The sequence below is a fragment of the Hoplias malabaricus genome, chromosome 1, assembly GCF_029633855.1.
Source record: "Hoplias malabaricus isolate fHopMal1 chromosome 1, fHopMal1.hap1, whole genome shotgun sequence".
Taxonomy (NCBI): domain Eukaryota; kingdom Metazoa; phylum Chordata; class Actinopteri; order Characiformes; family Erythrinidae; genus Hoplias; species Hoplias malabaricus.
The window spans coordinates 74485155-74510483 of NC_089800.1; the positions used below are offsets into that span (position 1 = coordinate 74485155).

General features: G+C 39.3%; 1 protein-coding gene across 1 annotated transcript; it reads left to right on the forward strand.

Annotated features, from left to right (window-relative positions):
• The first annotated feature begins 1339 nt into the window (after positions 1 to 1339).
• On the forward strand, positions 1340 to 24800 carry bmf1 (BCL2 modifying factor 1). The gene is made up of 4 exons (XM_066683508.1): positions 1340 to 1432; positions 5665 to 5861; positions 7277 to 7455; positions 20640 to 24800. Exons 2-4 carry the CDS (start codon positions 5690 to 5692, stop codon positions 20754 to 20756), a joined length of 468 nt encoding a protein of 155 aa, XP_066539605.1. The 5' UTR covers positions 1340 to 1432; positions 5665 to 5689; the 3' UTR covers positions 20757 to 24800.
• Positions 24801 to 25329: the final 529 nt, after the last annotated feature.

Here is a 25329-nt window from a genome sequence, read left to right on the forward strand (position 1 = left end):
GTGGGGGTCTTTTCATAGTACAGGGTGAAAACGGACCCATGCAGAGCAACAGATGGACTACAGTCTGTAAATGTAGAACTACAGTGTGAATCTATATGGCCAGTGGAGCTGTGTAAATAGACAGTGAGTTTTACATGAAGGTCGTTTTAATGTTGTGGCCGATCGTTGTACGTTTGACAGCTCAGCTTCAGTTCAGTAGAACTGCTTTTCCCGCTCTCTGGGAATTTCCCTTCCACGTGTCTGTTTGCACGAAATATAGGCGGGATCAAAACAAACGCGCTGATTGGTTGGAAAGTCACGTGACCCTCAGCTCTTAAAGGTCCCATTATATTGACGGTTCATTGTGCTGTACAGTACTATAACGCAGGGTAACCTATCTATAATGGATTAAATTTGGACAGATGGACTGAAAATTGACAGATTAATGTTGTGGTGACATAGTACCTCTTTTCTTATTTAGACATTCATCTCAGCATAGTGAAGTCTCCAGTGGAAGCATGAGTAAATAACTTCCCAGTGTTTCATATAAAGTATAATATTTAAAGTGTATTATTAGAATGTAATTTGAGAACTGCTATCTTAATCATGCTATAATCTATATTTATATCTAGCTCTGATTCTAATTAATATACTGGATTTAACTAATCAGAGAATTTACACTATAATCTTGAGTATAACTACTGGTGTTGGAACTGAGGTTTTGTATCTTTAATATAGGGGTCAAAAAATCTAACATCATGTGTGTATTACATTTTTCACATTTTTCACTGTGCTTTCTCTGCTCTGACACACTGTATTAGGAGCTTGGGAATTAATTCATGAGCTGAATTCTGTGCTATGATGTAGGTTAAACATAACAATTGGAATAAAGCATGGTACCCAGGACTGCACCTGGGAATGGCATTTATTTGCAAGAGGAATCCAGGCTGGGATTAACCAGGATTTCAAATCATTTTAATTTTAGGATGAAATTAACATTCACAGCACAAAGGCCTGCCTCAAAAAAATATGTGACTGGTTGCTTAGGTTTATGACATAAAAACCCCAGATGTCTAAATCCATGTTTTTCAAACTGTAAATGAATTTGTAGGAAATGCTCAGCTATTTGGTCTGACTCCTTATTTTTCTCAGGATACATATTTCGGCATCTAAGCCACAACACACAGACACTTTAACAAGCTATTGTTCTATGAAAAACAACTGTTGCTGGCACTTTAAGACCGGAGCAGGCTGACGGCCGCTAGTAGGCGGGGACAGTGGGGGGTGATGGAGGGAGGAGGGAGGAGGGAGGGAGGGAGGCTGACGTACATGAGTGCTTGCTGGAAGAGGTGAAGGACAGAATGAAAGCAGAGCAGGAGAGGAGAGGAACGGAGAGCTGACGTTACTCTAATCTGACTGGACATTAAGGACTTAAAAACAACACTGACCAGAGGTAGATCTCGCTTAACTACACACTTTATACAGATCGCCATCAGTGCGGTGTTTGCCTTTAATAGCTATAGACTTCGGCTTAGTGTAAGTCTCGGTAACACAAAATGCGAGGTCTGGTCGTTCGTGTTGGGTCTGTGGAGAGTGTAATGTGGATTTATATCGTCTTGCTGCTTGTGTTACGTGAGGTTTAAATCGCTGAAATTGTGTTATATTGTTGCCGACTTAAGATTTGGTGCAAATTTTCAGCTCCACCTTAAATGGCGTAAACCCAAATGCTGTACATTTAAGGTGGAACGGAAAAGCTCAAGTACGAATGTACAGCTGGCTGCTGACACAGAAAGCCAGGACGATTTATCGACTACAATGCTTTGTATATTTAATGAGTGTTTTTAGTGTTTTAAAACTTAGTAAACCGACAGAACTAGGACAGATAGATAATTTTTACACTGAACTCAGGTGTCCAAACCGGTCGGAAGAGGAGGCGGTGTTGGGACAGTGTTGTTGTGTTTGGCAGTGATTCACAGCTGATGTTTCTTATATTTGTATTGGTTTTAAGACATCTTATGTTTTTTTAAAGATAGTTTTCCTGCTTCGCGTTCGCATAGTTAACTTAAACCGGACTTCAACAAATCAAGAAATCCGTCGAGTAACGTCAGTTAACGCTGAGCTCAACGCGAGCCGTTTTCGGAACAAAACCACTGCAGTTTTTATGTTTAACTTACTCAGTAAACGTCTAATGGGGTGTTTTCTTTTCCAGACAAGCTATAACATTAGATAAACCGGCTGTAAAAGTATTAATGTGGCGTTTGGATACCTTCAGCGAGGATATACTTTACGTCGTTGTGGTTAACACTTAACGTAAACCGTTCTGGCGACCGTAGAGACGTTGTCTAGACGTTGGGGTTTAATTAAGATTGTTTCAAAGTCAGAAGGGACCCGTGGAGTTTACTGTGCTTCTCCTCACCGAAGTCCGTTGGCACAAGTATGTAAGTTAGTATAAAAGCTTTTGGCTCAAACGATAGCATTTGCATTGCAAATGAAAACGCTTAGCCCTTGTAGAGGTGAGCTGATTGCGCCAGCGGTGTTTTAATAATGGAGTCAAAAGAACAAGTGACGTTTAACGCTTCTCTATTCTGTGTGAACCGAAGCACAGATAAACAGTAACGTACTGTGGACACGTTTTATATGTGACACGGCCTCGTTGATTTTACAAAGCTGTTGATCTAAAAATAATTAAAATATCCCATAAACTCGCAATACAAACAAATATCTGTTTGTGTAACCATTACAGATTAACACTGTTTATAGATTATTATCCAGTGCAAGGTGGTGTTCCACCAGGCAGGATTTTGCCAGATATATAAAGCCAAAAGTCAAGCTCTTCCACCTGTAAAAAGAGTTGAAAGACATTGGGGAATCTTATGTTGTCTTATCTTATTCCTACTCTACATTCCTCAACTTTGAGCTGAAGTTATCTCCCTTACTGAGAATTCCTGCTTTGTGGTGCAGCCACTTGATAACTCAAGTATCAAGTCAGGACTGTCCAATGGGAGAAGTGCTGAAGAACTTTCCGGTTAGACAGTCCTCAACTTTGGCTTATCTGGCTAAACTCAGAATCCCTGCTTTGTGGAATACCCCTGGGTTTGGCTGAGCAATAAGATGTCATATTAAATGAAATGTGCTAGTGATGGAATTTGATAAATTGATATGATGACATTGGGATTTGCGGAAGAGTCAGGAACCAAATTTGTTTTTTTGCCTAACCTGCAAGATGTTCAAAAGGGGTGGGAAGATTCTATATTTGTACTCCATTGGTGGTACACAACATTTATGAATAATAACACACTTATTACAAAGATAAAGGGCATCAAAGCGCTCAGGTGCCAAAGGCTTTAAGCTGAACTCGGTCACTGGGACAGGAAGCCTTCAAGGGTTTTCAGTGGCTTTTTTGGAATGTTACTTGAGCGTTCGACTTTGTGAACTACAGAAGTTGTGTGTACCAGTGAGTGTCTAACCTGCTGTGATGTACAAGTTGGACTAAAGTGGACTAAAAATTATTTGTTTTGATTATTTTCATAGGTCTTTCTTGTCAGCTTTGCTTCTTTTGTTTAGATAAGCATTGTACTTACACCGATGGCATTGTTGAATGGTTTTGATGTGTAATATGAGTTTACTATAATTTTTTTTCTGTTTAAGCATGAGTAAAACTTGTTTAATTCTGAGTCTGATTCATTTAGGACTAAATTGTGTGTCCTCATGAGTAATGTCATGTGTATGGCAGTAATATGTGAGTGTGCACGTGTGTTTGTTTTGTGTTTTTTTGTGCCCAGAGCAGCAGAGGGAGCTGTGTATTGCTTAGCTTTGAGTTCAAACACTTGGTGCAATCTGAATGAAGTGGACTTGGCTTTGTCATAACTAAAGCTACTGCAAATGATAATACACACAGTCAGTGCCTACTCTGACAAAAAAAAATGTCCAGAGATCTCTATGTTGCTAGACCCTACACAGTTACAAATTTAAAGCCTCTATTTTCATGAGACGTGACATCATTTCATGATTGAGTACCTAGGAATAGAATAGTTCACTTAGCTTTGTGTTTGTATTCGTATTAACCTTACAGACTTGCTGTGGATGGTTCCTCTAGTATTGTGAAGTAACTGACTTGATATCATTGGCCTAATGGTGTCTGCTTATGTTCATGCACACTGAGATATAGCTTACATAGCCCATTCCTAACCAAAAACAGTGAAGAAAAGCTTCTGTTTTGTGTGTGTTTATGTATGTATGTATGTATGTGTGTGTTTTTTTCTGTCTTGTGCAGCTTAATTGTTATGTGGGGTTGACATGGTGGCATTTCGGGGACAAACAGTCTCAACTGCTGCATTCAGAATTGTCGTTATTCACAAAACCACACAGACTCCACCACAGAACACAGAGCGAGTAGGCGATACTGTTTCTGCTCGTGCCTTGCCAAACCACTAGAAGGTTAAATTTAGCAAACCCGTTGTCTAATCGCAGCCCCGATGTGTGGTTTCATCGCTGTTATTTATCTAAATCAGCACCGCGAGTGCCCACAGGCTAAGCTAATCATTGCTGTTATTATGCTTATAGCCGAAGTGTTGGTTATGGTTGGTAAGCATTTGGAGTTGGGCTTTGGTGCACGCCAAAGAAAGGCTTTGAATTTATGAAAGTCTGTGTTTGTGTGTAAGTGGAGATTTGTTTTGCTCCATTTTTGGGACAAAAAATTGGATTGGATCTTTCTTAATCAAAAGCAAACAGGCAGCTACTTAATAATAACAGGAACAACAGAATAGGCCTCATAAGCTACATAACAGATCAAATCTATTGTTTTTTTTTAATTAATGTGGCTCTTACTTTTACAGCATAATTGTTATGTGGGTCTGCCTTTTTGGCACCAATGTGTGACATTTTGGTATAGTTCCATCACTGAGGTTTAAACAAAGTAATTCAGAGTGGTTTGATGTGAAATGGTTTATTATAGAGTTCAGTATTTTTATACTGACAATGGCAGGAGTTCCAAATATAATTTCTTTAACTATCCAAAATGGACAGTTAACATTGTGCCACGGCTTTGAGAAAAATGTATATTTCATATGTTTCATACATGTTATTCCTAACAATGGGATCAATTCTGGTTCAGGGCATTTACACCAAATTACACCGCAACCTTTTAAGCCCCTTTCATACATGCATGGTAGCCCAGAAATATTCCAGAGTTTTCTCAGAGGAGCTGTATATGTGAATGCTAACACCCTCATTATTTGTCCAGGACATCATGCTGACTTTATCCTGCTAGCCCCCTAGTAGAAACTAGAGAGAGGGTTAGTGCATGTGAGAAAGGAGGCACTAATGTTTAGGAATATTTCCGGCATGCGCTGCACAAATGCCACCCCAAGCCAGAGCACGCAGCACGTTTCCCGCTGTTAGAGCCTGACATAGAAAACCTCCTGCTGTAAGCTGCATGTGTAACAGTGGATTTGTTCTTTAAAGTGTACGTTAGATCTACAGTTAGGCCTAGAAATTGCTTTTTAACTATTTGTAGTTACTCATTTATGATACATAATGAACACATGTATAGCCAAACATGTGACAAGGTATAAAAATGAATGTGAATGGATGTTTCTGAACGTTTTATTGAGTTAAAGTGACTGTAGTTCTGTTGTCAATGGATGTTGATGATGATGTTGATGATTATATTTTATGTGTCTGCAGGTGGCTTGAGCGTGAGGCACTGTTCATGGATGAAGAGGAGGATGATGTACTTGTAATGGATACGTACAGTTGGCGTCCCCCAATCAGGGAGATAAAGCAGGAAGAGCGTGGCACTCAAACTCCGGGGCGGTCGTTGGCACAATCCAACGGCATGCTGCCCTGCGGAGTGTCTGAAGAACCGAGACACCTCTTCTACGGTAAGTGTGAATGAACTTCCTCTGAGGCCAGAAGTCCAGTAGGGTACAATAGACCTCACTCTCTCAGGATGGGTAGGAATTCTTTGACTCCGGTCCCTAGCCAACCTGAGCATTTGTTTGTTAACGTATAGTGACACAAAAAAAGTGATGGTTGTCTTTAAATGCCTTGGATGAATCACATGCTGTATTTCACTTATTGCAGCCTCGTAGCATCATGTAATTGTGGAAGTCTTGAAAAACAGGTGGAAAAGGTAATGGCTGAATAGAGGAAGAAAATCTGATGTTGAAAATGAAACGTCTTGTACTTGATGGCTGCTTTGACTTAAAATTAAATGAATGAAGAATGGAGTCTCAATTTTGTACAGTTTTTGTACCTGTTGGACTCTCTCCTCTGCCTGCCAGCGGTGTCTGATACTTCTGACCTCTGCAGCTTTTATTAACTGTGTGTTTACTTAGTTTCTTTGCAATTCAAATGAACGAATTCAAGGGTTGTTCTAATGGCAGATTGCCCAGTAATGGATACACAGCTACTGTTAGATCTTGAACGTGAGTGCCGGCACGTCTGCATATGTTTACAATTGGCCTCTCTGGTTACTTTATTTAGTTGCATTGCCTTAATGTCAGGAAATATTTAGTACATTTGTAGATATGTTGCAATTACTCATAAAATGAAATCTGCAATGACTATTGACTGATGAAAATGTTTTTTTAATTACTACAGTAGCTAATACATTTGAGATGAAAAATCTGAAGGTCTCACTAAGTCATCACATATATGGGTTAGTCTTGACATCACTAACCATCACCAAGAAGCATGAGTAAACAAGTCAATCTGTGTCAGACTGCTTCTTCAAGGTTCAAAGTTCTTCAAGGTCAACATTTCCTTACTTCAAGTCGTCCCAAGCAGGAACTTCCTTTTCAAATTCTGTGACGCAAAGCTAGAACTTTATGACTCATTTCTTCTTATGCTGAGATTTCTCCTGTCGTGCAAAAATGAATGTGTTTAATTTTTTCGTTCCCTGCAGTCTGCTGTTGATTATTTTTAAAACTTCACAGCTTGAGGTTTAGAAAACCACAACAAACGGGAAACTTTCTGAAGACTGATTTATTGACGCCTTAAGCACTTGCTAAAAAAATGTCAATCTGGCCAGCGACTGGTCATTTGCTTGGACTCAACATGCAGCACTCTTCAACTCTCAACTCTCTGTTCTCCTTTCCTCATACCCAGGCTATTCTTATTGTCCCAAGAATGAGGTTTTCTTGTAGTTCCCAAGTTTATTAACACTATTGATTGCACTTTCAATTCTGGTGACTGATGTAGTGACCATACACCATCGTTGTGTAGTGGTTGTGAATCTTCTGCTGTGCTGTTTTTGTTGTATTTGTGTGGTTACCCTTGTGTTTTCTCTCATTAGGTAGTGCAGGATTACTATTATTGACACAGTCTGGCCGTTCTGATCACTTGGAGGAAGCCATGCTTCAGGAGGATCATCATGCCATGGAGCCTCTGAGACAAAACGGACACAGCATCGAGGCTCGTATCGGTCAGAAGCTCCAGCTGATTGGAGATCAGTTCTATCAAGACCACATGCTGGTGAGTCAGTTAATTTTCACAGTCTCTCACTGTTTCAAGCGAGCTTGGGTGATCTCAGATATTCAGCTTCACATTATTATGAGTAAGTGTGCGAAATATAGAAATATTTGACCGTACTATGATTTCGGAATCATTTTTAGTCCCTTTTTAAAGAGCCATACATCAACAACTCCTTTGATAATATGTGATATATCACAGTCGTATATATACACGAGTATTTCATCTCAAATCTAGGCCCAAAACTTAGTGTGTTCAATTATATTTTAACAGTTCATTTAAAGGTTTTTCTTATTTGTAAAAAGTGACATTTTCCACATATTTTCCACAAGCTAACATAGTTCCTTGTGGTCTTTGTCAAAGTAACACAAGGATCAAACAACACCGGATCATTCTTCCCCTATCTAGGTGGCCTGGGTCAGAATGTCCTGTTTATGTGTGTGTTCCTTTTAATGACACGTCACACACATCTCACAAGAAAGCAGAACCAAGTGAGGCACTAGGAAGCTCTTCCTTTAGCTGTTTTAGCTGTGTTCTCTTCATTGTCCCTGCTTATTTTTTGGCACATTGCTTGTTTTTCTCATTTTTTCAGCTTTTTTTTTGTTCTTAATTTTTGTTATCTCTACAGTCTTGTTGTTTCTGTTATACACAGTTTAATCCTGCCTTTGCACTCTCACATAAATTTGGGTCTGGCAAACTGATTACAATACTCAGGATGAAATGACGGTACAGTTTCTCGACTTGACGTCAGAAGGAGAGTAAAAGCTGATCTGATTCATTTTAAGCCATGTTTTCTGATTATAGCAGCTTACAAAAACGGATGGGGTTGTTTTGTTTCACAGTTTGTGGGTTGGCAGTCACTCCAAGTACACAAATATATGTGAGGATGCACTGCAAAAAAAGATTTTCCTATTAGATATTAAGTTTTAAAGCATTTTTGTGTAAAGTATTCAAAATTATTGAAACATTCTCCTGCTCTTTGCCACTTAGAAGTATTATTAATAATGACAATTGTGCATTGAAAAATATGTTCCCTGTTCTGTATTTGTTATGGCCAGACCTTTTCTTGTTTAATCCTCCTCCTTCTCTCTCTCTCTGTCTCTCTCTCTCTCTCTCTCTCTCTCTCTCTCTCTCTCTCTCTCTCTCTCTCTCATATACACACACACGCCACTCACTCACCCTGTCCTTTTAGTTTCCTGTTTATTGCTCTCTTACCCTTGTGTGTGTGTGTGAGTGAGTTTGCGCGCATGCATGCCAGTAACACTCCTGTTGCCCTTTCTAGGGGGAGGAGTTGATGCAGCACATAGCAATGACCAGCCAGGATTTTTGTCACTGATTTGTGTGACAGCGCACAAAGTGTTACCTCCCTTGAGCTCGTGGATGTCCGTCTCTGGGCAAGAACAATGGCTCTTTGTTCTGCTCTGTTTCAACAGCAAACCAGATAGCATTAATCATACATTGTTGGCTGCTGCCTTGGCTAGCATGAGGCACACTTGGAAAAGAGGTGCTATAGGTGATAATTTGAGAGAGAGAGAGATAGAGAGAGAGATTTACACAACCCCTGTACACACAATATCTGGCTAATATTGTAAAAAAAAACTGTATAGTGTTGTAGTTATTGTGTTATTAATAGATAACAAGAATCATCTGAAATTACATTATATTCCGTAAAATATAGAACCCTTCCTGTCTTTCAAGCAGTTTATTTTAATTTGGTCTTCAGAAACTGACAGTGACCAGCAGTTAGAACTGCATTAAATGTACACTTCTGTACTGTTTTGTAAGTTTTCTAGGCTCAGATGTTTCTAAGCGACTCAGTAAAATACTCAGGAACAACGGGTTCATTCATCAAACAACAGTGCATTGTTTTGCAACATATATATATATATAGTCACCCAAAGACAACATTGTTTGTCAACCTATTACTTGTGTAAACTCTAGCATCTACTAGCACCACTGCTATTGGATATTGGTTCTTTCATTACGCTAGTCGCCAAATATGTCCAATGCTGTTTCGACCCCTATGATCATTCCTTCACACATCAGCAGTCATCTTTTACCATTACTCTGAAAAAGCAAGAAGTGGCCAGGCTAGGTAAATAGAGTGGTAAGCCAAAGCTTGGCACAGGCGCTCTGGTGGTAAGGGAGACTCCAGTAAAGTCTTAAACGGCATCGAGAGCATCCACAAGAGACGACCAAATAAGAGGCTTCCTACTCCCCACCCACCCTACACCTACACACACACACACACACACACTACACTCACATGCACACAGTCCACAAGTAAGGAGAAGCCTCAGGCCAATAATGCTACAGCCAGTGTGGTGCCAACTGCATTTTCCCAGTGAGATAATAAGATACTATTTTAGCTCCCCATCACCGGGAAGAGTAGTACTGCCAGAGGTTTTTGAGACTCTTTGTGTTTTAGGGAGCTCTGCTCCCTCTCATTTAAGGAGATACTACTTTTCCTTTCCTCCCTATTTTTGCACAACTTTGCTTTTTGTGCCCAAAAAGGATTGCTACTTAGACATGAGGAATAGTTTTAAAGTAACAGAATTTCCCACTTAACCCAAATGTAGTCTTTCAGCCAGGACTTGTCAATGTTTGATATCTGAAGTTTGCTTGTTTAGCTCTGCACTGGAGATAGCAGCCTAAGGTGTCTAACAAGTAGTAGAAGGTTATTGTTGGAATTCCCTTAATTCTCAAGCTCGTGCTTAGTTATTGAATCATATTACCTAATTTGGCAACAACTTTCTGCCATAATTCACTGTTTTTACAGACTCTAGTAGTTTTATCTAGAGATGTAAACACAACATCACGCTCACACTCTTCTGTGTCCAATGCCAATCATATCCCTGACACTATTTCTCAGCAAATTAAGAGATTTTAATAAAAAAAAAAAACATCAAAACTACACTGCGATATTGTAATAAAAACACACACACACACACACACACATATATATATATAAATATATATATACACCACCCCACACTAGTGATATACTAGTACACTAGAATATCACCCTACACATTTATCTCCCTCCCAAATATATAAGGAAGTAGTAGCGTTTTAACTTAATTCTTAGGATTATATTTTTTAAATTGATAGACAGTACTAATATGAATAAAATTCTAACGTGTTGATCTTACACAGACTCATTTATTTTACATTTAATTATCTGTTATTAAAATCTTCAGGGTCAAATTGTAGGATTAATTGCTTTGCTATAATACAGGCTTTGTGATGGCCTACTGTTCCTAGTCGTAAAAATGCACCATCTTTATTTTTAAGTATTATGTTGTCATAGCGTCAAGGAATTGTGGCACATACAGGATCCATATGGGTATCATGCAGGTATAGTAGTATATTAACCATTGCTAGAAGCTTACCTAATTGGCATGAGGTATGTTAGTCTGGAATTGATCTCTGGAGATGTTTAGTGTTTCTGAGTGGATGAATGATCCTAAAGTGAGACAAACTCAGAGCTATTAGAGTGGTTTTAGAGTGCTCTTCCTCCTCTCCTTGCTGCCATTTTTGGCAGTGTGATTATATTGTGTAATTTACTCCTTAATGTTGAGTTAAGTAGGCCACCTCAGGCTGTTGTCAACTCAACTTTTTTTTTCCAGTTTCTCTTCCTTGTTTGTCTCTGTCTTTTGTGTGTGTGTTTTTTTTTTTCATTTAATTTTGTTTAATGCATGCTATATGATAGCCACTTTGTGCCTGATAGGAACTATTGAATCATAACAGACAGACCCATTGCCCGGCCAGAACAACATAGTCACACACTATTCATTTTACCATTGTTCATTTTATCAGCTCCATTTACCATATAGGTTCACTGTGTAGTTCTACAAATACAGACCCTAGTCCTTTTGTCGCCCTGCTACCCTGTTCTTTAGCAGTCAGAACCATCACAGCACTACCACAGAGTTGGACGAGAGCCTGTAGTTGTAGAACAATAAAAAGGGCACCTACATGATCAGTGGAGCTGATAAAATTGACAAAGACTCTATTCCAATGTGTGGCTGGCCAGGCAGCGTAGTTCCCAGTGGACAGGCTGACACAGTGAAAACAATGATTTTGTTTTTTAAATTATATGGTATGATGAATCATGATTATATGACTAGGGGCATGAACTTACAATGATGCTATAAAACATCAAATTCAAGTTCAGGATGACTCCGATGTCATCATGGGAGGTGAAAGCCTTCAGGTGTTGTTAAAAAAAACATTCATAAGGTTAGGGTTACATTTGGTTTCATGTTTAGGCCTTTCATTTTGGTTCCTGAAACTTTGGTCCTGAAAGGCCTTAACCCAACCCCAACGCCCTGACTCAAATCAAACTCATCACTTAATTGCTAGGGGTTGTTTTGAAGGTGTTTGAGATCGGGGAAGACTCAAAACTACTGGACTCTGGACCTCCCAGACTGAAGCTGGTGTGCATTCTGGTGGTTTTGTGATTCAGTCTCTCTGTGTTTTGTCTTGGATGATTGTGATGTTGAGTGTGTATGTGTGAGGGGAAGGTGGGGGCCATTCCTATGTTAGCACTGGCTAATTGCAGAGTTTGGATGTGTTGGCATAAGACCCAGGGGGCTGGTGGCTATCTGAAATGTAGCTGCTCACAAATAAACGTGACAAAAGTAAGGAGATGCGATTAGAGTCTTGATTACCTGAAAGATTATATTAAATATCTTGACCTTGCTTGGTATTTACTTGTATTTAAACTAAGTCAGCAGGAACTGTTGACAGATTTAAGTGTCTGTTTAAAGGAACACTAGGTAGTATTTTTACCCTAAAATTACAGCTTCAAAATCATTGTGATGATTCACAGACCTGTTAAAAAGGGAGCGTAGAGCCTCTGTTGTTGCTAATTTGGTCTTAACACTGCAGAAACTGCACTACATAAATTTTGGGGGATGTTTAGAAAACATCCCTCCTGCTCGCTCCCGTTTTATTTCAAGATGGTGCTATAAAAATGAATTGCACTATGCAACAGTAGGGGGAACCAAGGAGCAAATCTATCAAAGCTTACAGAGTGTTTCTTTTAAGTGTAAATTTCAGACCAAAATTTTCAGCAAAGGAAATATAATTGTAATTATTTATAAATTATGTCCTTTCAATGCTGTACGCAGTTGTATTTCTAAAATGAAAAATTATTGTACATTCCTGCCTTCCAAATTTGACTAGCCTCAGGATTTCCCCCACATATACAGGGGTCGGACAATGTAACTGAAACACCTGCCATTGTAGTGTGGGAGGTTTCATGGCTAAATTGGAGCAGCCTGGTGGCCAATCTTCATTAATTGCACATCACACCAGTAAGACCATGTGCATCCAATGGTTCAAACATTGTATCCGGTGCCGTGTATCAGGACGACAATGCACCAATACACACAGCAAGACTGGTGAAAGATTGGTTTGATGAATATGAAAGTGAAGCTGAACATCTCCCATGGCCTGCACAGTCACCAGATCTAAATATTATTGAGCCACTTTGGGGTGTTTTGGAGGAGCGAGTCAGGAAACGTTTTCCTCCACCAGCATCATGTAGTGACCTGGCCACTATCCAGCAAAAAGAATGGCTTAAAATCCCTCTGAGCACTGTGCAGGACTTGTATATGTCATTCCCAAGACGAATTGACGCTGTATTGGCCGCAAAAGGAGGCCCTACACCATACTAATAAGTTATTGTGGTCTAAAACTAGGTGTTTCAGTTTCATTGTCCAACCCCTGTATATCCAGTATTAGAATGTGGTAATACTTAAAAACAGCTCAGCAAAAACTAGAAACCAACTCAGCCAGTAATACTCTGTTAGTGTTTTAAAACCTTCAGGTACTACTACTACTACTAATAATAATAATAATAATACATTTTATTTTTGTACTGTTAGAAAATGTGTGGGAAATTGAATGGACACCACGGTTGCCTTGGTGTTACAAAGATACAAAATTCTATTTCTGCTTGCGGAAATTAGTTGGATAAACAGATGCCAGAATTCTTCAGTGCATCACATTCCTTCCTGCTGCAAGGCGATTTAGAAAAAGTGAGAAAAGTGCAAGCCCAGGCTTGACATGTCATTACAGAAGCAAGGTGCAGATATAATGTGTTTCTTTTCCAGAACTTTTCCTTATGACCCCATTACCCCCATGTGGACAGTGGACTGGGTAGTGAGGTCACTCCTGTGGCTTTTTCAGCATCACTGAAATGACATGATAAGAGTCGGTGGGGTACTACAGACTTCATATTTTGTCTCCTGAAGCATCATGTCTGAACGTTTCAGAGGGACAGGGTCCTCCCGAGTGGCAATACTGGCCTTTTAACACCCGGAGCATTCGCTTATCAGTGCCTTGTCTCTCATTACTGCTGCGGTGTCAGAGATTCGACGCCAGGAATGACACTTCAGCCTCTGAATGACTCAAACACGACAAAGAGCAGTCTGTTTTTCCCCCAGTCCCCCCGGCTGGCCGCCGCAGTTAGTGTAGCGCCGGCGGGCTGCTCAGGCGCAGATGAAGTGGCTGCAGAGACTGTGATAGCAGAGGCAGCTGCTGACAGCTAAATTGCAGCTCACTCCTGACAGGTCGGTGAGGAGGCCCTGGGGCAACGGAGGATGGCAGGAGTGGGGAGGAAGGGGAGGGTAGAGACTGTTACTTCGCTCTGATGGACTTATTATCTGAGAGAAGCTGTGTTTTTAAGGGGACATGTCAGAACTGTCTTTTTGTAGTTCTTGGAGTTCTCTGGTCATTCAGAGGTAGCAGTGGATGGCACCACACTGTTACTCTTACCAAGACACATTCCATCAGTCAGTATTTGCATGTTTCTCCCAAGTGGTGAGAGTTGAACAGAAACATAATTAGACCTTCTTATAGCCCTGAAAGCACACTCCAGAACTTGGCCAGGCTTGGCTGTGTCAGTGTGACCCTCGCTGCATCACTTATCATGCAGCTTATTATGGATTTTAAAAGTTATATTCATCCTTTTTTTGTTAATTCTGTAAATTATGTCCCCCATTGTGTGTTTATGTGCTGTCCCCTTAAAAACATACTACTGTGCATGTAGTCATGTGATGAGAGTAACATGGAGGAGAACATAAAGCCCAATTTATGCTTCTGCATTAAAGGTACGCCGTAGACAATGTGTCTGCGCGAACTGTATGACGTAACCTGAAGGGCACCTCATCCGAAATGTAACTACACATCGCGCCGTCATAGACAGCAAGGACTGTGATTGGTCAAAATAATCTTTTATTATTTGTAATTGAGGTAAAATGTTCAATTAATTGTGATATTAATTGGCGGTCTTATCACCCAGCCGTAACTAGAATAAACCCTCCCAGCTTGATAGCATTGTGATGGAGGACACCTAACAAACGGGTGAAACTAGACAAGGCCAAGTGTAGTCAGTAGTCACTGTTTACACAGATTTTACTCATGAACATGTTAAAATGTGTAAATGTGAAAATGATTGATACCCCCCCCCCCCCCAAATATCTATAGTGCTGGATTTTATTTGTGTGTGCATATGTGTGAGGGTTAGGGTGTGTGGTGATGTTACTTCCTCTTTATCTGTGTTTGTGTATATACTCGTGCAAGGGGAAAAAAAAGAACACTCCTCTGTTTTGGTCTGTGTGTGGGTGTTTGAGTGTAGTGGCACAGATCCTTGTGTTTACCGCTGCTGTGCTCCAGAGAAAAGGGAATGTGTCTGACGTTTCCTGTCAGACAGTCAGCTCTTCTGAAAGCCATACACACATCTCAGTGGAACAAAACGGCAGCTCAGGAAAAAGAATGGCCATTGAAGCACTGGAGCAAAGTGTAGTTCTTATTATTGCTACAGCTCCATTGCCAAATGAAAACGTCAACTACTAGACCTTAAATTTGTTACCTATATTGTCCCATATGGTGGTTCTGAGGCTGTGACCAAAATGGCTCCTTACTCCCTAATTAGTAATGTGCTATAGTGACGCCCTAAGTAGTTCACTAAATAGAACAGAGACCCTGTCCAGACGGGTCGGGATATTTAAGGTCTTGGACTCCCAACGTGGGGATTTTGAAAATGCTGTTGTCAGTATTCTCGCATAGACTAGGAAAACTGATATTTTCGGTAACGCTGACGTCACACAATGTGCCTGTCTCTGGCTGAAATTCAAATAGTTCCTCATTCCCTATACAGTGAATTATGCAAGTCAAAAATCTACAGTTTGTACATACAGATAACACTAGATTTCAATAGAACAATATAGAATAAATATAAATGCTATTGTATACAATGATATGATGACTTGCGTATTGCACTACATGGACCTATGGAGTGATTTAGAATTAAACCTCTGTTTCTCTCATGTTTTGTGGTGTTTTGATGTCTTTTTTGTAGAGGTACTTCGGCCCCCTACTGGAGAGGCATGATAATGCAACAGTTTTCATATTCATCTGGGCAGTGATATTTTAAAGAAATGGAGGGAGGAAGATCTGTTTTTAAAAAAATATCCAGATCAGTGTGGACGGGGCCTAAGAAACACTAGTAAATTCTGACACTTTCACTGTTTGTTGCTTAGTAACAAGTAAACCTGCTGTGGATTTTGGTACACATTCAACTTATGAAGTGCTGCTTATGAAGTTTTAAACACTGTGGCCACTTGTTGTCTACTCTGTTAGACACACCTACCACGTTGGTCCACCTTGTAGATGTAAAGTCAGAGAGAGTAAGTGTGTTGGTTGTCCTTTAGTCCATCAGTGGTCACGGGATGCTGGCGGCTGAATGTTTTTGGTTGTTTTACTGTTCTTAGTCCAGCGGTGATACGGAGGGCTTTAAAAACTCTGATGTCTGATCCACATGTATCAGCACAACACACACCACCACCATGTTAGAGAATGATCCACCAGCCAAATTATACCTGCTCTGTGGTGGTCCTGTGGGGGTCCTGAGCATTGAAGAGCAGGGTGAAAAATGGCAAATAATGTATTCAGAGCAACAGGTGGACTAAAGTTTGTAATTGTAGAACTAGACAGGGCTCCTGTCTGGACAGTGCAGAGCTGAGAAAAATGGACATTGAGTGTAAAAAAAACAAAGAGATAGTCCAGTCATGACTGGACTGTGTTTAAGACAGTTGATTATTTTAGATTAAAGAGGCCTATTGTTTAATAGTAATGAAAATGAACTATTCCACACTTGTCAGTCTCTCTCCTCTACTCTCAGTCAGTCTGAGCAGTAGAATGAAATATCATGTTTGTCGGTTGGGTGTGTCCTGAATTTCAGTTTTGGTTTCGGCCAAGAATATATCCATTTTGCTGGTGAACTAACCAAAATTATTTACAAACAATATACACAGAAAAGTATATTGTATTTCTAAAAATGGTGGCAGTAGACATATTTTTACCTGAATCCTGTCTAGGTTTATCAGTTTTTATACGCAGCAGTAGGGCATTTCATAGTGACAGAGAATAGATAAGCAAGTCTAATCGAGCCATTTTAACTTGACATGGTTTGACATGTGTGTGTGATATTTTAAGTAGGTTAACTGCTAGGATAAAATCTTCCATTACTTGTATCTACATAAGTCTCATAGCTCCAAAAGCAATCTTTATACATTTAAAAGTCTTGAGTGTGTGACTACATTTGAGTTAAGGGAAAATTTTCACATTAGATTTGTGCTGATCTATGGGGAATGGGTGTATTTATTACTGTCAGAGTGCAGTCATGAGACCTGAGCCATGGAGGCATATTTTCTTTCTGATATGGTCCCCAGTTAGCCTGGTGACATTTAAAGTGTGTGTGTGTATGTTTATTGGCACTGTAGTGATAAGCAGAGGCTCTTGGGAGCTGATGGCTGATGGGCAGGCTGCACGCATTACTGATAAGAACTCGCTGGAGTGACGACACTGAGCGTCTGTAAAAACTCTGCTGCTTATCTCCGGCTAAATATAGCCTCTGACTCATTTTTGACAGTTAGCCATGTGGCCCAGAGACATATACACAAACACACACAGAGACAGACACTTGCGTGACACTCTTGGGTGGGAAACCACTACATGTGTGAAGGTCACTCCGAGGGAAGGGACTTTCTGCCATCCTCGTGCTGTCGGTTTTGAAGCGTCGTCTGATGCAATACTGTCTGATTCTCACAGGGGGTTTAAAACTGCTTCCACATATCGTGATTGCTCTTAAGGCAGAAGTTTCCTTTTGTTTTCTGGGGGTTTTTTAGCGCTGCATTTCTTCCCTTTGTACTGTGGTCCTCCAAGATAGAATTACTACACAGTTCAGAAACCCTTACTAGTTCTAATTGAATTCTGCTGAAATTCGAGCTGTCACAAAGCACTAAACAGTTTTGATCATAATGAAAACCAACAGGAGATTTCCCCCCACAGTGCTTGCAGATTTTTATTTTTCTTGTAGTATTCAAGAATCACATGTTTTATAAAAATATGCTTTTGGTAATTGGATTTTGCCTGGGACTGAAACAGAATCTCAGGACACATCGCATGCAAAAGCCTAGGATACAATTAGTGTGTGACTGCGCTTACCAAGTAGCACTAATTACTAGGAGGGAAGAAGCTAGACAGGCTTTTTTAAAAAGAAGAGGGAAAAAAAACACGTCCTTGACTTAGAAATGAGGCAAAGCAGACTTGAGTGATCTGAGGCACCCTGTGATGCTGGAAAGGGCCTGATGGCAGTTCCTGCTGCTGTTTGGGAGCCTAAATTGGCCTATGAGGAGAAAGGAAGAGCTGGCGGGGGCTTACGCAATGCACTGCAATGCCCTACTATGATCTTGGTGAGCCAGTGGCAATCGTTATATCTTAACAACAAGAAAGATAGGGCTGCTTTTTAACAGGCCGGCGTCGTCCTTTATTTTGCAAATGGTGTGTTTGTTGTGTGAGGAGCATTTGATTTGTAAAATCAGCCGTGGATGTATTAATCTTGGTCTTAGTTGTGGTCGAATTAGGTTATTCATGTTGCTCTTATTGTTTCTGTTCAATGTGAGGGTTGTTATTATAAATCCTTTTTGATACAGCACTGGAAATAATCTGCACTGCACTGTTGTAGGTGTAAACTCCGATCTCCATTCGATTGCCTTCAGTTAGTTTCAGTTCATCTATTCTTACCTGGCTGTTGGACTGGGTTTCGCCTTTATGCACAGTCTATCCAAGATGCTGACTAAAGCAAAACAGTTTAGTGTGTGGTTTCGTGTGTGTGTTTATATGGAAAGGGGGCTGGGCTTGTGTGTGTGTGTGTGTGTGTGTGTGTGTCTGCCTCTGCCCTGCCTCCAGAGCACTCTTAATCCCATTCACTGTTATTATCTTATCCCCCAACCCAATGACAGCAGTAGTATTATCCTTTAAATCTCCTCAAATCCAATTGAGCTCAGTTCCATGGACAGACACATGAGTCTGAGATTACATGCATGATCCATGGTACTGCTCAACTACAAACCATATTTTCCATGTGTTAATGGCTGTAGGTCATGGTGTTGCAGGGTCAAAATTCTGTAGCATGTAGTGGATAGTCACGGAGTCACTATTGTAGAAATATGTTGTGGTGAAGGGTGAAGGATAATCTACTAGATGTTTGATGACCAGTTAATGCCATTTTCTGTAAAATAAAATTAAAACTACTACATCTTGCATTAGTTATGAGCCCCATCTTTATATTGTAAAAATATTGTGAATTCCTGTTTTGGAAAATTCTGAGTTTTTCCCCCCTATTATTTGTTTATGTGTTTCTAACCACATTCCTTACATAAAATGATTATTTTATATTTAATCTACTCAGAAATATCTCATGGGTAATATACTTGCTGCCTCTTGCCCTTTACTGTATGTACATCACATGTTCTGTTAGTCAGGGTTTGTATTCAGGTGATGGGAAGTTGTTCATACAAAGATCTTGGGTCAGACAGACAGACAGTCTCTGTTGTGGAAACTCTATTCCGGCATCTGGTTTTCACACCCACCCTCGTCTGGAACCCTCATCACATCCTGCAACAGAAACAAACAAGATCACAGGATACAATGTTCTTTGTGATCCTGTGATACAACAGCTCTTGATTTAGGTGTGATTTCTGTCTTGATGATTTAATGAATTTAGATGTGATAATTGGGCATAATATATGTTCTCCTGCTGCTGTTTGTAAAAGCCACCACACACTGGGTACACCCCCTAACCACAGATTTTCAAAAAAAGGTGCCTGTATTCAGGGCACCAGGATGCAGGTTTAGTTTCACTGCATTATTTTTAGTACCTCCTAGCGCCACTCAGCATCATATAAGGAGTGCATAAATGAAACCCAGAACAACCCAGTATTCTAGATGACCTGTGGGCTGAAACTACACTGAGAAAATCATGCTCATCATTGGTTACACCAGCTAACTTTACTAGCCCCACTAGTCTTTTAGCTTAAAAACAGCAAGTTTGTGAAGAGTTACCCTGCTTTAAATGAGTATGGACTTCTCTAAAATATGCTGAAAATCTTCCTCCATTAAATCTAGTGTATATATAGTATATAGCAGATGTAAAAATATGGTTTAAAGTGGGTCTTGTGTAACATATATGTTTAATCCTAAAAACAATGTGCTTTTTTTTAAATTAATTTATTTTTTAATGGTAATTGCTTGCCAGTTTCAAGCTACTTACATTTATACAGTGCATTCTTTATGAGCTCCATCAAGAAAAAGGTGCTGCAAAAGCATGTGCATCAATTTAGTTCTGTTTTTGGGGAATATTATTGTTTTAATTGATTATTTATTGGTTCAGATGAATTTAAAGATGGTGATTTTGATGTGACTGATCGAAAATATAGTGTAATAATAAATCTGTTTTTGTTTTTGTTTTTTCTTAATAAAATGACAATTGTCATTCTTTGTTCAAATGACAAAGAATGTACGAAATTTTGAGATTCTGAATTACTATTAAACATTACAAAACCACTATAAATTTCTTTGTACGCCTAATTTATGATTAGAGTGAACTTGATGTTAATCAGAGCTCCAAATGCAACACAATTTTTGTGGAGTAGCTTTAGTTTGTTATAATTTAGTACAATAAATTTAATTCCCTGGCCTTGTTTAAAATGTCTGATTGGATTAACGTCAAGAAAAATGGATTCTACTGTACAGTAGATTCTGTACAGTATATGCATAGAATAGATTGTGACAGCTGTATTGATTATGTCTTTTTGTGTTTCTTTTCTTTTCAGCAACACAGAAACCAAAGGAACCAGCAGCCATTTTGGTTGCGTTTGGCATCAGCGTTGTACACACTCCTGTTTGAGAGAGAACCAGTGGCTCATGGGAGGAGAGTGGTCCGGAGGTGAGATGGCCACCTCAAAAGAACTACAAAAACTGCCACCTTTGCCCTGGCTTCCTCTCGGAGCCGGGCGCTTAACGGCACTGTCTGATTTTTCTGATTTTTAACACGGGTTTTATGGGAGAGCGGAAAAAAAGAAAATGGAACATAGAAGACAAACATCTCTGCAGGACGGAGGCACTGGCTTTTCACAACATCAATTTTTTTCCTTTCTCCCCCTTCAAGAAGATGCCATGGTGTTCATGAGACTCTTTAAGAGGAATATTTTCATAAGAAACTCAATGAGGTATTTTGTACAGTGTGTACTGTTGATTTATTTTGTTTGCACTTCCGTACATGTACATTTTTCAACAACCTCCATGAGTCCTGGGAATGCCTTATCGTCTCCAGCCGCTGCAGAACGAGTGGGAACTGAAGAAGAGGGTGGTACATGGAAAGGCAGTGGGCTGGTTTGGAGATTTTTTTTTCTTTTCTCTTTTTTCCCTCTCTTTTTAATTTTTTCCCCTAAAATCTCCCAGGATACAAATCAACTTGACAATTTGCCTGACTAATTTCCAAAGAGGCAGCTTCTCTGAACAAAGAGTTTTGCACCTCAGTTCTTCAGTGTTCTTTTGATGTTTTTGTCATTGTTAGATTTTTTTTCTCAAATATTTATAATAAATGGGAGGTGAAGACAGGCTTCTACGGCTTTATTTGGCAGTAACAAATCCAGAAATCCTCTGAAAATATTCCTGTTTTGGGCAAGCAATTTTTTTGGGGTGGGCATGTTTTAAGGGCAGTGTTTGGCATTCTCAGGTTTCGCCGATAAGCCTGTCAACAATCAGCAGTCTCTCCCAAGAGGTGCTCTAATCACTAAACGGTTGCAGTGGTCGGCAGGTCAATGTAATCATCTCCATGTTAGCCTGAAGATCGAGTGCAGTGCCTATTACAATACACCTGATATTACCTTACATTTTCCAGCGTGTTATTAGCAGCACAAGAGACATGGCAGTGTCTGAAGGGTATTGTTGTGGAACCATGAAATGCTTCAATGTCTACAGACGTCCTCAGTTGTTCAATGAAGGGTTTAATTGTTGATTTAATGCCAGGAACTTTTCAACTTAGGCATTGGACTGCAATTTTAGTCCTACGACACCATGAAATCCTCATTATCGGCACCACAGGTGGCCGCCTTGGCCTTTTATTCTCGTCAGTTTTTCTACTGAAAGTTTTTTGTACCACTCAAAGTGTGGATCTTTTCAATGATTTTTGATGATAATTCTGGCTACTTGTTTTCTCAGCCCCGGAGCAATACTGTGTCTGTGAAGTGACTGCATTTCTTCTCTCAGGATACTTGGATGTTTTTTTGGATTTCTGTAATTTCAAGCTGTATTTGTGCTTATATCTTCTTCTTTTTTTTTTTTTAATACCTTTTCAGGAGACCTGTTTCAGTGGTGTAAATTGTTTTTGTATGACCACTACGTTTGCCTTTTTTTTAATGGAAGGTCTTCTGTAAATTGTTTGTAGGACTGTATCTTGGTGAAATAATGTCATGTTTGAAGACACTGTTGGATTCTTGATGCTGATTTTGATTTTCTTACACTTTTCTAAGAACTATATTTCTTTTGTCCATTTTGAAGGAGTGATATATATTTTGTGAGACTTGGTTTTCCATTTCCCACTTTAAATACTGGTTACATGTGGAAAAAAAAAACTTGGGTAACTTCTGGACAGAAATGTGAGTTTGTATCATGGTGAAAAATGAAGGAACTACATTTTCAGGGCAGAGGAATGCTACATGATTAATCCACCAAAGGATTGCACACCTGTCCTAATGTTGTATGATGAAACTGTTACTGTAATGTAACGTATAAGAGGCATGTTTGTAAAATTAATCAGTGATGGGTTAGTGTTAATAATGTTTTTCCCTTATTGATTGGTTCAACATTCTGTTTGGAAAAAAAGATTTGGATGAACTGTATCCTTACAACTGCATAGGTACAGGTATAGTATGGTACAAAACTTTAGTTCTCATTGCTAAACTGTTGCCAGCTATGAGTCCGTGAGGCACAGGCTACTTTTTCAAGCATGTTGAATGTCATATGAAGTGCTGAAAGTTTGTTTCCTGCAGATAGTGTACGCTGAGCCAGTGTCTGTAGCCTTCACAGCTCATGGCTACCTTACTCAGATCACCTAGTCTCTACTGATATATGTTCACTCCTTAACATTTGATTTATTGTTGTTGTGCTTTTTTTTCTTTTTGTAATTCGGTTAATAGATTTGTAATTTATTTTTTTCTCTTTATTTATTTTTTTGTATATTGGTCCATTGCTACTGTATAGATTCATGTGTGCAATTTCTTTTCTTTGTATTTCTTGCCACTTTTTTGTTTCCGATCTTGGATGTGTAAATGTTGCCTTCGGTTTTTGTTTCTATTGGTTTAAAAAAAAAGTTTTAATTCCTTGGCTTAAGAAGACGAGGGGTTAACCATGTTGGGTGTCCTTCGAATAGTGATAATCTCCTCCTGCATTACCATTATTTGTATTCTTTGAAGTCTCTGAAAGTAAACCAGTGGAGGATCGGATGTTCTGTTAACTAACTTGGTCCTAAATGTCAGTATCAAGTACAAGTAGAGGAGCTTATGTTATGAGTAATGAAGGGAGAGCTTTTAATCTGATCTTGGTCTTGAATGATTACATTATCCTCTGGTCCTAGCCTTGCTTAAGACCATTCTATATTTACATAGCACCTTGACTTTGAAACTCTGAATTGGAATCTGTTTCTGTCTCAGGATAAGATACTGATTGAGGTTCAGCTCTGAGGTGCTTTGTGCCTAAAACCCTCAGTTTAATAATTTGAATTGTTTGTTTTTGGTGCAAGGAAAGGTTCTTTTGACTTTTTGAAGGCTTCGAGGACACTAAATTATATTTTAGTCATTAACGAAACATTTTAGCCTAAATAGCTTCTTCTGGTCATTCAAGAACCAAATTTTTGGTAACTAAAGGACAGCTATTGGTTCCCTAAACATTTTGGATATTTAAGAACCACGTTGGGTCCATTTGAGACCATTGTAAAGACAGCTGTTTGTTAAGAAAACTCAAACCACTTGAGTGAAACTTCTTTATGGATCCAAAAGTTGTTTGTCTATGGCGTTGCATCCAGGAACCCTGTTTTTGCCCCTTTATATTTACATCTAGGTGGTCAGTGGGAAGAAACCATTGTAGAATAATGTTGTTGTTTGAGACCAGGGTTGGTTTTCAACTTACACTATAGCAGTGACACTTGAGACCCACACGTTTTCTAACACCACTTCTAGATAGAAACCCTGTAATTATCAGGGTATATTTAAATTATGATTGGGTACTATACAAATTCTCTGACAGAACTGTGGCCAACAGTGAATGAAGCTGTCTGAAGGAAGGTTAGCATAACCTCATGTGTATGATGCTGATTGGCCCCTACCAGATTACATCCTTTTGAGGAAGATATCGTGGTTTGGGTGAAATATTCCTGTAAACGGTAACCACTTGTCAGTCCCTGTTGAGGGTTAGGGTTAGGGGAAGTGGGGAAGTTGTATGAAGACACTGGGCCTTGTTAACGGGTTGGATCTTTTTATTTTTCTTTGTCCATTACTTTTTCTCAATTGACATGCACTGGAAAGTACTTTGTATCTGTTTAATTTTATCAGTAGTTTAATTTTCCAGTGTTATTTTAAGTGGCATCTCCTGGCATTGTTCTTTGGAAGTTCTTCAGGTGCCAGGCACAAGTGCCCAGGTGTTTGTTTTACTCAAAGGATTGCAAGCACACCATGGTACCCAGTATTAACTTGAGGCTTTTGTATATTTCTGGGGTCTGGGGTCTGTGCACCAATTTCAAAGTTCAAGATAAATATTTAGTTCAAGAGAAACCTGAGAGCAGGGTCTGTCTATGATGGAAACCAACAGTGTCTTGAAAAGTAGTCCAAAATTAGTTTCAATTCCACAAGTGGGTGATACTGACTGCTTAATATCAGAGCACAATTTGCTCAGGTTTTATCAGATCAATTTTTTTAAATGCAAATTTTGCTTTTAAGGGCAACTTTTTTTTTTTTTTTTTTTTTTTTTTTTTTTTTTTTTTTTTTTTTTACATAGGAATAAATTCAAATGTGTTTTAGACTGTCAGACAAGTCAAATGAGGTCCAAGGGCTTTTTGTCATGTAAAACATTCCTCATCCATCTTAATGTTTATAACTTAGAAGCAATCAAATAACTGGGATTTTTTTTCCATTTCGCATTTATTATGAAATAGAAAACACTGTACTTTTTTTTAAACTTCAGAAATCCATTGTCAGTTACGTTTTGAGCTCTGAAAAAGCCTTGGAGTTCATTCAGATACAACAAAAAGTCTTGAGGCTCACACATTCTCTGTATACCAAGAAATGAGACCCAGCGAAAATGTAGCATTTTTGTAAACATTGACTGTGTGTCTTCGAGACTGTACTGTGCACTCCTTAACTTTTTTTTTTTCTTCTTTTTACATTGATACAGTATGGAAGTTTTAGACAATTTGTTATATAGTGCAATATGCTGTACATAAGAGCTTTGCTCTAAAAAACTGTTTTC